This window comes from Pipra filicauda, unplaced genomic scaffold (assembly GCF_003945595.2).
Source record: "Pipra filicauda isolate LSUMZ 115617 unplaced genomic scaffold, ASM394559v2 scaffold182_size1470994_pilon, whole genome shotgun sequence".
NCBI lineage: Eukaryota > Metazoa > Chordata > Aves > Passeriformes > Pipridae > Pipra > Pipra filicauda.
The window spans coordinates 683,183-695,813 of NW_024104290.1; the positions used below are offsets into that span (position 1 = coordinate 683,183).

Sequence of the window (12,631 nt, forward strand, 5' to 3'; positions counted from 1 at the left end):
ATGGTCATAACAGCTCCCTCTGACCTCAGAGTGCATCATTTGCCTGCTTTTTTGGTTTTAAGGCTTCAAAACGAGACACTTTAAGGTTGGAAAGCGAAGAGCGGAATTGGAAAGAAAATCAAAGTATTTGAGTCATTTTGGTTTCTGTGCTCTGCTGGTTTTTACTTCAGTTACTTCTCACTTACTCCAGCCTGAGCTCACGCTTGGGGGTTGTATATTCAGTGTTCCTCCAAGTGGAAAAGGGATATGAGGTTTTCACAAGGAAAACCACAAAGAAAAGTAGGGAGACAATGGGAATAAAATCAAGGTTGAATGGATAAGAAAGGGAAAAGGAGGATTATCCTGCCCCAAAGGTTAAAAGCAAGGACATACACGGTTCAGACATCACGAAACTGGGGAAACAAGGGAGGTCCTGAGCCATTAATGCAGAAAAGTGACTCAAAATGTTGGGTTATGCAGATGCTTGTTACACAGCTGGAATGAAAGAACACCAATGAGCATTAATGTACTAAAGGCAACAACAAAGCAGGGACTAGAGGAGCAAGAATGGATTTTTCAGAGAGCAGAGGATTAGCCCAGATCCCAAAGTACAGATGGTGTTGGGTGAAATAATCACCTCGGCCTCGAGGGAGCCAGCAGTGCCCATGGGTTGGTCACACCATGAGGAGGAATTGAGATGCAACCAAATGAAGAGGAGACTAATTGAAAGCAGGTCCCAGGGAAACTTCTAAGCCTCCCTCCCAATTTCTGACTCATCCCCCCCCCCCAAAAAAAAAAAAAAAAACAAAAAAAAAAAAGAAAAGAAAGAAAGAAACAAAGAAGAAGGAATAATCTTGCTTAATAAGAATCACTATTTTATGGAAGTGTTTAGGCCAAACCTGCCAATGCTAACACCCTCATTCTCTTTCTGCAAGTTCCCTGCCTTCAGAAAATGCTCAGGATTTCCAGCTAATGAGGTCAATTTTTGGCACAGAGATAAAATTTTGGGTCTAGGAATAGAACCCCTGAGCTCGTGCACACACAGTTGGGTTTGGGAGGTGTGTAAGGAAGCTGCAGTCTGGTTTTACACTTTAAGTTTCATTTTGCCCCTCAGTGATGCCAAACCTCCTTTTATCCCCGAGATTCTTGCAGTTATTGGTAGTGATACAAACCTCAAAAATGCCTTCCTGTCTCAACACCTTCTTAATGTGGCATCAGCCACCCTTCCATCCCCTGTGCTTTTCACCTGGAACTACAGCCCTGAAATTATTGTGCTGTTCATGGGGAGATTCAGTGATTCTGTGAGAATAACACAGACCCAGCTTTTGACCTGAGTGTTTCTTGTCAGGGGATAAAACAACAGGCTGATTTCTTCTCTGTTTCTCACTCTGCCTCCTCTTCCTCTCAGCACAGACGAAGGACAGGGCCAGTCCATGGGATGACACATTTCTGAGGCAGCAAAAGCCAAGGGGGAGTTCTGATTCTTGGAAAACTCTGAATATTCTCCTGGTTAGGAGTTAAACCCCTCTTTGATGCTTCTTTCTCCTCCCACCCTCTCTCAGCCCTGGCACAACCTCCCAGGCCCTGTGCTTTCAGGCAGCACTTCACCTCAAAGCCCATCCACCACACTGTCCTCTGGCTGGTGCCAAGGCACAGCAGAGGATTTCCAATAAACACTAAAATATTCATGGAATCACCGAATATTCCAAGCTGGACCCACAGAGAGCCCAGCTCCTGATTCTCTGTGGCAATGCTGACATGCCAGGAGAAGCCTCTGGTGCAGACCCAACCTGGTACTCAGGGGGTTCCCACCACTGCCTTTGTCTCGTGCCAGCTGAGCTGAATTTTATAAAATCACAGCATCCCTGCTCCTGGATGGATTTTCCACAGCCTGCAGGGCGGTGGGAAGCAGGGTTGGGTGCCAGGTGTAGGCACAGGTAGGTGGGGTGTGGAAGGGCAGAGGGGCTGGAGCAAGACAGGAGTGTTTTTGCCTCTCCCCAGCAGCACCACAGGTCAGGGGCACCTGCTCCTGCAGGGTGGGAAGTGGTTTTGCCTGAAGCACCAGGATGGAACATTCTCCATTAAGCCATGCTTTGTGTTCAAAAGACCTCTCTCTATGTTACGTGTGTGGCTACTCAACCTGAGCTCTTCAGACCTCTTTCCTGCAGCCAGGCTCCCATTTTGAGCATATCAGGGCTGCCTGGTTTTAATTTAACCCTTCCTTTTGGAGTGGATTTGTCTTGAAAGGCATGAAAAGGCCGGGCTCCCAAGCTACCTCACCTCTTCAAGAGCCACAGGAAGGTAAGTGCATGTATTTTTAAACTGCACCAAACTTATCCCTAATGCAGCACACTGAAATAAAGCTGCCAACATCAGTGTGGCTGCACCGACCTTTTAAATGACCCCCGAGGTTTTGAGTCAAATAAATTTCTGTTTTCCTGGGCAAAATTCTCCCTGTGATACCTTGAAATGATCTTAAGCGTGCAAGTAATGATGGCTGGGGTTTATCTAAGCAAAGCACACGTGTTATGTGTGTTATTAAATCATGAAAGGGAGAGGTGTGTGCATACACGGGGAGGATGTGTTTGTAAAAGTTAATAAAGCTCTTTGAGCCTGTAAGAATCATTTTGTTTTATTGAAGAAACAACAAACAAACTCCACAGCAGTGTGGCTGCCTGGGTTAGGTATCAACCATGAGGTTTGGGGGTCCAGCCCCCCAAGGTGTAAAAGTGCAGCTCCGAGGGGCGATTCTGCTCCTCCCAAACGGGGAGGGAAACACACAGGGAGTAAAACAGCCAAACCTGCAGCTTCTCCCTGCCTTGCCCTCTTGTTTTCCCTCCTAGATGTGTCCCTCAGCCCAGCAGAACCTCAGCTTCTGCCCAGCTTTGGGGCAGCTGCTGCTGAATTTGGTGAAAAGCCGTGGGAGCCCCTCCCCAGGAGCCCCTGCCCTGCTCACCCAGGAGGTTTGGCAGCAAAAGGGATGATGTGTGCTTGCAAAAACCCCCAGGAATACCTGCTGTGGGCATGTCTGGCAGGCAAAAAGGGCCAGCCTGGGATCTGGGGGCTGCTCCTTGGGGAGGGCACGTTTGGGGGTCCCTGGGTGAGATCCATCCTGCTGGGCCCCCCCACCCCAGGGACCTGCAGGAGAGGGGCAAAAGGAGAAAACAGGTAAGAGACTTCTGGGGCAAAGAGGGTGGGAAGCCCCTGGCACCCCATTTCTGTCCCAAAAAGCCACGAAATGTTAAATTTAAAACATCCCTGGGTGTGAGGGCTGCAGGGCAGAGGTCCCTCCTTCCTGGAGCCTTTCCCTTCTTGCCCTGAACTGGCACCAGCAGCTGAAGTGCCACTGCCTGGTTTGGGGATGGGTTTTGCTGCTGTTGTTGCAAGAAAACATCAAAAGAGGACCCCAACCCCCCCTCTCCTTTATTTCTCTGTACCCTAAACAAAGAGGGACCCCAAAAAGCAGCCCCTCTCAATGTGGTTTCAGGCAAGAAGCTCTTGCCTGAGTCCCAGAGCTGTCACCCAATCTGGCTGAAGAAACACAACTTTAATCTTTCAGATCTGCTTTAAATAAATATATTTATGGGCTGAGTAAAGCCCCAGTTCTCCCAGAGAAGAAATCTCAGCTGATGAAATGGCCAGTCAAGCAGCTTATACACTCCATGTTGGGCTTTAGACCCTTTTAATCACTGTTAATTCACTTACTCATTTGCTCCTCAGAGAAAGTTGTTGGCATGTTTTTAAACCCCCAGCCAAAACCCCGTGGTGATGCTGAAATGGGCATTTGAGGAGGGGACACCGCGACAGATTTGTTACATTTATCTATTTATTTATCTGTTCATACGTCTATCAATTTATTTATTTATTCTTCCCAGAGAAAAAGAGGGAGTTTTGTGGGTAGCACAGGGAGGGGAGAGATTTTTCCCCCAGTTCTGAGGGGCTGCTTCTGCTTCTCTGAATTAGTGCACCTGCATCCATACTCTGCAGGCAAGAGTTTATATCTATATATCTATATACCTATATACCTATATACCTATATACCTATATACCTATATATCTATATATCTATATACCTATGTATCTATATATCTATATACCTATATATCTATATATCTATATACCTATATATCGATATACCGAGCTATAATATATACAAGAATACAATATAATATAGAATAGAAATATAATAATTGGCATAATATATAAATATACAAAATATACAGTATGAGAACAGAATGTAATATATAAATATAATAAGTAAAATAGATTTAAAAATATATATTAAATACGTATATATGTTGTTTAAGTGAGTGCTGACTGCCTGCATGTGGACACTACAGGGGTAAAACAAGGGGGGTGTGTGGCTCTAACACATACAGGGTGAAAAACGCCCGCGTGGGTTTTCCCGGTGGGATGGGGAGCTCTCTGCTCCCCCCCGAGTTTTGGCACTGCTGCAGGAGCCACATCTTCATCCCACCCCCGCGTGTCCGTGCCCGGCGGTGGCGGAGAATCGACGGCGTCGCACATTCATTAAAGCCCGACGGTTGCCATTTCTATTCTTTTAAAGCTTTTTCCTCATCTATTTACCGTTTACCAGCTCATCCATATGGAAGACATGGCTTACACTTCCCTGAGAACTGTACTTTTAGGACTAATTGATTCGGGTAATTAATTTGTTCTACCTGCTGGATCAGATGGAAGCGCTGTCCGTGTGCCCAAGGATTAGCACTTGCCTTTCTAACATCTTTCTTAATTATCTAATAGCATGGGTTGTGCGAATTCTGGCTCTATTAGAACACTTTTACTATTAACGGTAGTGATTGGAATTGTGATGACAACTCGATTTCAACAAATTAGAGCTTAAAATCAGGAGATGAAGGAGAAGCGCCTTCTTTTAATTTCCCTGAGTTTAACATCAATAATTAGAGCAATTTTCCGAGATGCGAACCGAAATTACCTCGGCTATGATGTGGTGTATCACCCTCATTTTAGCAAATTGACTCCGGGGAAATGAATGTTACAGATTAGAGGGGAAAAAAAAAAAAAAGACAAACAGAGGAAAGAACCCCCCAAAAAAGTCTTGGCTCAACAGAGAGCGGGGAAGGGACGGGAACAAAACCCCAACGGGGGTGAGAAGCTGAGCGGGAAGGGAGAACCTGCGTGCGCGGGGACAGGTCAGGGGAGCTTTAGGAGCGGTTTTAACCGCTAATTTATTTCCCCCGAAGTTTTCTCTTTTTAAAAATAAGGGGGGGAAAAGGAGGTAACCCTGAGATTTGGGAAAACGCTCCAAGGGGGCTGAGCGGGCTGGTGCGGTGCGGGCTGCGGGGTGCGGATGATGCTGCGGGGGGTGCTGCGAGGCACCGGAGCTGCTCCAAAGCGGCTCCTCGCCCCCGGGGTGGTTTGGGTGGCCCGGCAGGCCCGTCCCCCCCCTGCTCGCCATTGGCTCGCAGCGCAGCCCCCTTCCCACCGCGCCTCAAAGGCGCGCAGCGCCCCGCGCATCCCCGACCCGCCCGCCTCGCCTCCCCCGGCTCCGCCAGGTTATTTCTGGCCGGGGGATATTGTATTTATTTTATTTTATTTTATTTCTTAAATTATTATCGTTATTTATTTTTACTCCGTCTCTTTTTAAAAACTGCTGTTTTATTTATTTTTGTCGTCGTTATTTTTGTTTATTCCCTTTTCCGCCCCCGGGGGTGCAGCCGCCCGCCCCCCTCTCCCCCTCCTCCGGCAGCTCAGCCCGGCTCGTTCCCTTCCGCGCTGCCCTAGGGGGACACAAGCGACATGAACCTCAACTTCACGTCGCCCGTGCACCCCGTGTCGGCGCCCAGGCCCACCTCCTTCTTCATCGAGGACATCCTGCTGCACAAGCCCAAACCCCTGCGGGAGGTGCCCCCCGAGCACTTCCCGGGCTCCTTGGCCTCCCGCGTGCCCCTCTTGGACTATGGGTACCCCCTGATGCCAACGCCGACCCTGCTGGCGCCTCACCCTCACCCTGCCCTGCACAAGCCGGAGCATCACCACCACCACCCCTATTTCCTCACCACCTCGGGTAAGCGCGGGAGGGACTCGGGGAGTTTGGGAAGGTGAGGTGGGGACTCGGGTGGGGACAGGAGTGAAAGACGAGCCCCTCCGGGGTGGGTGGGCATCTTCTACACCCCTCACCGGCGCGCTGGCTGCATCCCCCGGGGCAGGAGCGCCGGGGAGCCCCGGGCAGCACCGGCTTCGTTAGTGGGGAGAAGGGAGAGTAGCCGACCGCGCTGCGGCTCATCCTTCACTCGGCTGCCCGAAATCTTGAGGGTTTCCCTGTCTGTGCCTTTAATTTTATTTTTTTTAGAATCACTTTTATTTTGAGACTGATAGCCTCTCCTTTTCCTTGCGCTGTCCAAACGGGCTTCGCTTTCCCACCACCGGGGCTCTGCCGCTCCTCTCCCGCATCCCGGAGCTCCGTCTGCTCTTCCCCGGGCCCGTTTCTTGCTCTGGAAGAAGAAAACCTCAAAAGTTTCCCACTGGGCACCCAAAATGTGCACCAGCGGTGACGCGGAGGACCGCTCTCCTCCTCCCAGCTTTTTCCAGGGCTCCCTTGTGTTTTTCCATGCCCGTTTCGTTGTGGTTTCGTTGCCGGGAGGGCGCAGTCTCGACTCCCCTCCGGTGGCAGCGCTGCGGGCACTGCCCGCGCTGCCTTCGCCTTCCCTGGGTGAGCTCGAAGCGCTTGGAAAAGCCAACAGGATCCCCCAAATCAAACGAATAAATGGACCTCAGAAACGAAATAAACGAAAAAACAACAAAAATTTAAAAGAGGCAGGGGGAGATCCCGCCCCGAGCCGCCGCAGCCTCTCTGCGGGTTCCTCCCGGCCCCGGGTCCCTTCCCGACCGCAGCCCGGGGTCTCCGCCGTGTGTCCCCCCAGGAATGCCGGTGCCAGCCCTTTTCCAGCACCACGCTCACGCCGAGCTGCCCGGGAAGCACTGCCGGCGCCGCAAAGCCCGCACCGTGTTCTCCGACTCGCAGCTCTCCGGGCTGGAGAAGAGGTTTGAGATCCAGCGGTACCTCTCCACGCCCGAGCGGGTGGAGCTGGCCACGGCCCTCAGCCTCTCCGAGACCCAGGTACGGGGCGGCGGGGACAGGCATCACCCTGCCGGGAAGGGCTCTGGCACCTGTGCCCACCCCTAATCCCGTCCAGCATCCCCTGTATCACACTGAGCATCCCCACATCCCGTCCATCCCGAATCCCCGATACCCCATCCAGCATCCCCAAATTCCATCCAGCATCACCACATCCCCTCCGACATCCTTCTCCCTTTCATTTTTATTACTTTTTTTCCCCCCTCCCTTCTCCTTCTTTCCCCGCTCTCCCCAGGTGAAAACCTGGTTCCAGAACCGCCGCATGAAGCACAAAAAGCAGCTGAGGAAAACCCAGGACGACCCGAAGCAGGCGGGCGGCGAGGAGAGCCGGGAGCCGAGCTCCCCCGAGCCCGAGCTGCCCGAGCCGGCCGGCGCCGAGCCCCGCAAGGGTCCCCCCGGCCCTTTCCTGCTCCAGGACCCCGAGGACGAGGTGGACATCCTGGAGGAGGGGGATCTCTGCCCCCACCGCCTCTAGCCCGGCCTGGGCTCTCCTGCGCTCCGGGGAGGCTCTGCCCCAGCCCCGACCCCGCAGGTCGCTCCCTCCTCCCCAGCCTTGAGGAACGCGCACAGGGAAGGGGGGCACAGGTTTTGTTGGTGCGGGAGGAGCCCCCTCCCCTCCCCGGGGTGAAGGCAGTACCGCCGGTTCCCTCCCGCATCACCCCAAGCCTGAGGTTTGCTTGGAAATCTGATGTTGGGGTGGAGGGGGGAGTAAACTAAGCCGAGTTTCCTTTAGGTTTCCCCTTCCCCTCGAGATGTCGGACTTTTCCCCGTTCCCCGAACTTTCCCGGAGTTTCAAATAAATGTATACTCGTGGCAGCATGTTGTCGTTCCTGGGAGCGGCAGGCAGGGTAAGCCCTAACCCCATTCCCCGAATCCCTAAATCCTCGCCGCTCTTTCCACGCACTGGGCTCGCCGCCTCCATCCCTAACGCTGAGCCCGGGCAGAGCTTCCAGGACGTGCACACACTCAAACAAAAAAGAATTGCAGAAAAGCCCTCCAAAGAAACAGGTAAGAGCGGAATTACGGTTTATTTAATTCCGATGCGGACAAGGGAGAGGGGGAGCATCGCCAAGAACTCGATCCTGCCGGGGATGCTCGGAGCAAACGCGCTCCCACCGAGCAAAAGGGATTTTCTACAGCTTGGAGAAACACCTGCGCTGGCAGCCTGATGCCTTCACGGCTTCCAGGTGGGAATCAGCTCCCGGATATTCCCTTTTCCCCTCAAATAGCCCCGGAGCTGCTCCTGCTCCAGGTTTGGCTCCTGTTCCCCCCTCTCCTGCATCTCCCCCCGGCTCCCTGCGCTCAGTGTCGCGGTCACACGGAGCAGCCACCGGCCGCCCTCGCTTTGCCTTCATCTTCCCGCCGGGGAAATGGTTTTAATTTCCAGGTAAATTAAGATTTTTATCATTTATTTTTGTGAGCTGCCGGCTGGGAAACGCGGAGCCTCCGCCGCGCTCCCAGAGCATCTTCGGGGAGGAGATGGTGGGATTGGGGATTTCCTCCATAAAAACCTGGAGCAGAGGCTGTTCTGGCTCAGAAATCACCTGTGCAGCCCCCGCTGCACAACAACCCGCTGGCACGTCGATGTCTCGTTACGTTATTTAATTTATTTTCCTTACGTTTTTTGATTTAATCGGGAATTTAATTTTGGTCGTCTGGCGTTATCAGCACTTTCAGGGTATTTTGGATTACGGGACGTGTTGTTTTGTGAGGGGGAAAATAGTCCCTGTTTAATATGTAAAATACAGATGATTGAAAAGTGTACGTTTGCTTCCTTTTTGTGGGTTTTTCTTTATGGTTTTTTTTACATGTAAAATAATAAAAGTTACACGTTGTGGGGAGGAAAAAAAATCCCAGCTATCCAGAAAAAGCTTTTAATGTGGTGTTAGTGAATACTTTCAGGGCAATAATTTTCGCCAACAAAACGCCACCCTAAAAATCATGATTCAGAAGGTAAATCAACCAATCCTCCTGCAGCCTTGCTGTGTTTGAAGCAGCTCAGGGAGCCAAGGGCAGGTCCAGCAGGTCACTTCCCACCTCTGGCTGGAAATGCTTCTCCCAGCTCCGTGGCTCTTCCCTTCTCCCAACACGTGCAGGGATGCGATGGAAACTGCCTCAAAATCCTTTCAGTTTGACGCTGCTTTTCCACGTCTGCCCGTCAAGGATTTTGTTTGCTTTGCTCTGTGCTCATTGTCAGCCTCCCCCGAGCGTGTGCTTGGCCGGGAACTGCTAAAAATGATAGAGAAGAGAAGCTCTGCCGTGATATTTTCACGATCGTGTTTTCCTGACCGTGTTCCCAGGGCTGGGAGCAGCCTGTGGAATGCACACAGCTCAGGGCTGGCCCGGCTCTGCTCTGGGGGTCTGCGATGTGCCAGGAAGGGTCAGAATGTGACCCAAATAACATTCAAGTCTCTGCCGTTTCTCCCCTGCCACTACAGGAACTCTCTTCCCGAAGTTTTTATGCTGATCAATAAAATAAAACCCCCACAATCACCCGCCCATCTCCACCTCTCTGTGCTTTTAGGCACTTTTGGGACGGTGTTTAAAGCTACAATCATATTATTTAGAACAAAAGTCACTGATTTCTGGCAAACGAGGGCAGAATGGGACAACCCCGGGGATGTCCCCATCCCAGCGGTGAGCACTGAGCCTTGCAGGCAACGGGAGGATTTGGGAACAGGCTGCTTATCCCGGGAAGTTTGCAGCGGAAAACCCTGAGATTGAGAGAGTTGAAGGAATTAGTCACTGCCTGAGACATTCCCTCTGGCCCCAGCCAGCTCCTTCCCAGCTGGGAAGCGATTCCTGCCAGGTTGATGTTGGGAAGATGCAGCTTCTAGACAGGGAGAGCAAGATTTTGGGAAGAGCTTCTTGCGTGTTTGGAGGGTGGAGATGGCCCTGGGAAGAAGGAAGGGCTGGGGAGGTGTTTTATTTGTTCATTTCAGCGATTTTTCTCTTAATTAATTTTTTATTCCTGGGTCCTTGCTCATTCCATGACAACAGCCCGTGCTCTCCCCAAAAGCTTGAGGAGCAGGGGAGAGATTGTTTAGAGCTGCCTCTTTCTCTCTCTCTTTTTAAAAGGATATTTAATATCTTCATTTGGGAAATGCTGGAGTGGAAGTGGCTTGCAGGAAATAATTGGTGGATTTCCTATTTTTCAAGAAATCCATTGAAGATTGATTTTCATTGAAATTCTTCAGTGAGTTTTTTTTTTAAATGAAATTGTTTCCTGTTATTTATTTAACACCTAAGCGGTTAATGGTTTCTTGTGGTTTTCCTTATAGAAAATCAAACAGCAGCCTAAAATCCTTCCATGAACCTTTGCTGTTTGGATGTTAAACACTTTCCCGTTCGCTGCCCTAAACATTTTTAACTTTTTTTGGATCTGGAAAGCGAATTTTTTCATTCAGTGGCCAGAGCTACATAAAAGCAGATCAGATATGCAGGTTGTGTGGGCAGTTATAAAGTGAATAATTTGCAAAACCTTGCTGTTAAACACGTGTAGGGACAGCTTTGACTTTGCTCTTCCTCACTTCTGGTCACAATAACAAACAGCCCCACCTTAATTAACTGCAAACTCCTGCTTGGATGGTCTTACAGGGCTTAAAAAGTGGCTGATTTCTGTCTTGGAATTATCTTATTTCTAAGGAATTATAAGCTTAGATGAGACCCTTCCAGGTCCACTGCCAGGGGTGGGTGCAGCTCCTCGCAGGATTAATGCAGTTGTAGCAAGGCAGGTGGGTGTAAAGGATGTTTTTGGGAGGTCAGAGTCACTCCTTTCTTCACATTCCTGCTTTTCCTCACGCAGAAAGCACTCGGGTTTGGGCAAAATGATAAAATAAGCCCAGCAAAATGATAAAATAAAAAGCGAAAATAAGCATAATAAAATAAACAAGCTAAATAATAAAATATAATTAAAAAAAGGGGCATATTCTTTGTGCCACTGTAATTTATTGTAGAATTTACCCTACTAGGAGTTGATAACAATCAAATGCTTGGCTTGTGGGCTGCTGAACATCAGAGCTTGTTCAAGTATTTAATGACTGCAGGAGTTGGACACAGCCTTGCTGGTTTACCTTTTGTCTTTAGAGACGTGATGATGGAACGTGGCTTTGAGGTTCTGCCTTATTTGATGTTTTTAACTGATAAACCCACCTTTTTTGGGGGGGGTCAGCAGCCTGTCCACACCTTTGGTGAGGTGCTGATGTTGCTGCAGCAACGTTGTTCCTAAATAGAAGTGACCCCAGGTCTTTGACCCCTGAAGGTTCTCTGGGCTGCAACGCTCCCAGAAGCCAAAATATTAAGAAATTATGGCCCTACAAAGGGCCTGCCAAGTAAATATTGGGAATTTCCGTGGGATGATGCACACAAATGCCTCTCTGCCCCATGTTGGACCATGGGACCAGCAGACATTTTTTATATACAAATTTACATATATTTCTGCATGGATAACTGAAGTGCCTTTGTTATCTGAGCGAAACACTTTTCCCAGCAATTCGAATCAAAATCAAAAGGACAGTTCATTACCTACATTATCAAAAAATGTTTTACTTCTTTCTTTCAAATTGATCCCTAAGTCACTGCCCTTACTCTAATTAAAATAACTAAAATAAAGTCAGTCTAGGCTAGTTCAGGTTCTGCTCCAGCTCAACCCCTCCTTCAACATTTAATGCCACATTCAAGGCCTGTTTCCCATTGAAATTCCTTGTCTTCCTGATGTGAAAGACACGAAGGTTTGGCTTTTGCTTTCCAGCAGATGGATGCTCATCTTTCACTTGTGTGGTCCCTCTTTGTGCCACCAGACCTGCTGGGTGCAGGAAAAAAGGTCTGCTGGTATTGGGGGAGATCAAAAAGATTTTCTTTCCACCCTATGCTGCAAATTTTTGGGAAGAAAACCCCCCCAAACAACACCCCAACGAAGAGACTTTTCTGAATTTTTGTGAGCTGATCAGTGTTTATAAAGAAACCTCCCCCTCCCCCGGGAGCAGCTTCACATCCAGGGCTTTTAGTTTAGTAGGAAGCTCATTGTTTCCTTCAAAAAGCCCCAAACCCAGAGAGATTCCCCCTAATTTATGGGAGCTTTAAAAGGTAGTGGGATGCCAGATAGGGAGGAAGGTGATCAATTAAGACATTAAGCATTTTGTACCACATGGGTGCATCTGCATGGCAGCCAAATAATAAGGCCATCAGCTCATTTTCAGGGGGCTGTTGCCTACTTCAACTCAATCCTCAGATCAAAGAGAAAATGTCTGCTCGCATTTTCTAATCAGAAAAGGGATGCTAATTTAGGTTCCTTAATGTGTGGTGATAAGAGACTTCTTCAATTAACTGGATTCTATAGCTGGGAAAATAAAAAAAAAGGGGGATACAAAGGGAGTCAGGCTGGAAAGGCAGAAGTTCTCATTAAATCAAAGGTCCAATATTCATTACCTCCAGCATCTGGGGCTAAACACTAAACATGGAGATCATCAAAGGGGGTTTAATGGGTTAAATTGAGAATATAATCTAATTAAAATATTAGATACGAGTAAATAG

At 49.3% G+C, this 12,631-nt stretch overlaps 1 protein-coding gene across 1 annotated transcript; it reads left to right on the plus strand.

Annotated features, from left to right (window-relative positions):
- The first annotated feature begins 5,606 nt into the window (after positions 1 to 5,606).
- On the plus strand, positions 5,607 to 8,863 carry BSX (brain specific homeobox). Its single transcript, XM_027721015.2, has 3 exons — positions 5,607 to 6,028; positions 6,885 to 7,081; positions 7,335 to 8,863. The coding sequence occupies exons 1-3, from the start codon at positions 5,761 to 5,763 to the stop codon at positions 7,572 to 7,574; spliced, it is 705 nt and encodes a 234-aa protein (XP_027576816.1). The 5' UTR covers positions 5,607 to 5,760; the 3' UTR covers positions 7,575 to 8,863.
- The last annotated feature ends 3,768 nt before the right edge of the window (positions 8,864 to 12,631 follow it).

Excerpts from the sequence above, each read along its gene's own strand:
- BSX (XM_027721015.2), top strand. The coding sequence starts at position 5,761 with ATGAACCTCAACTTCACGTCGCCCGTGCACCCCGTGTCGGCGCCCAGG. Across the intron at positions 6,029-6,884 it reads CTATTTCCTCACCACCTCGG|GAATGCCGGTGCCAGCCCTT; the intron begins GTAAGCGCGGGA and ends GTGTCCCCCCAG. Across the intron at positions 7,082-7,334 it reads TCAGCCTCTCCGAGACCCAG|GTGAAAACCTGGTTCCAGAA; the intron begins GTACGGGGCGGC and ends CGCTCTCCCCAG.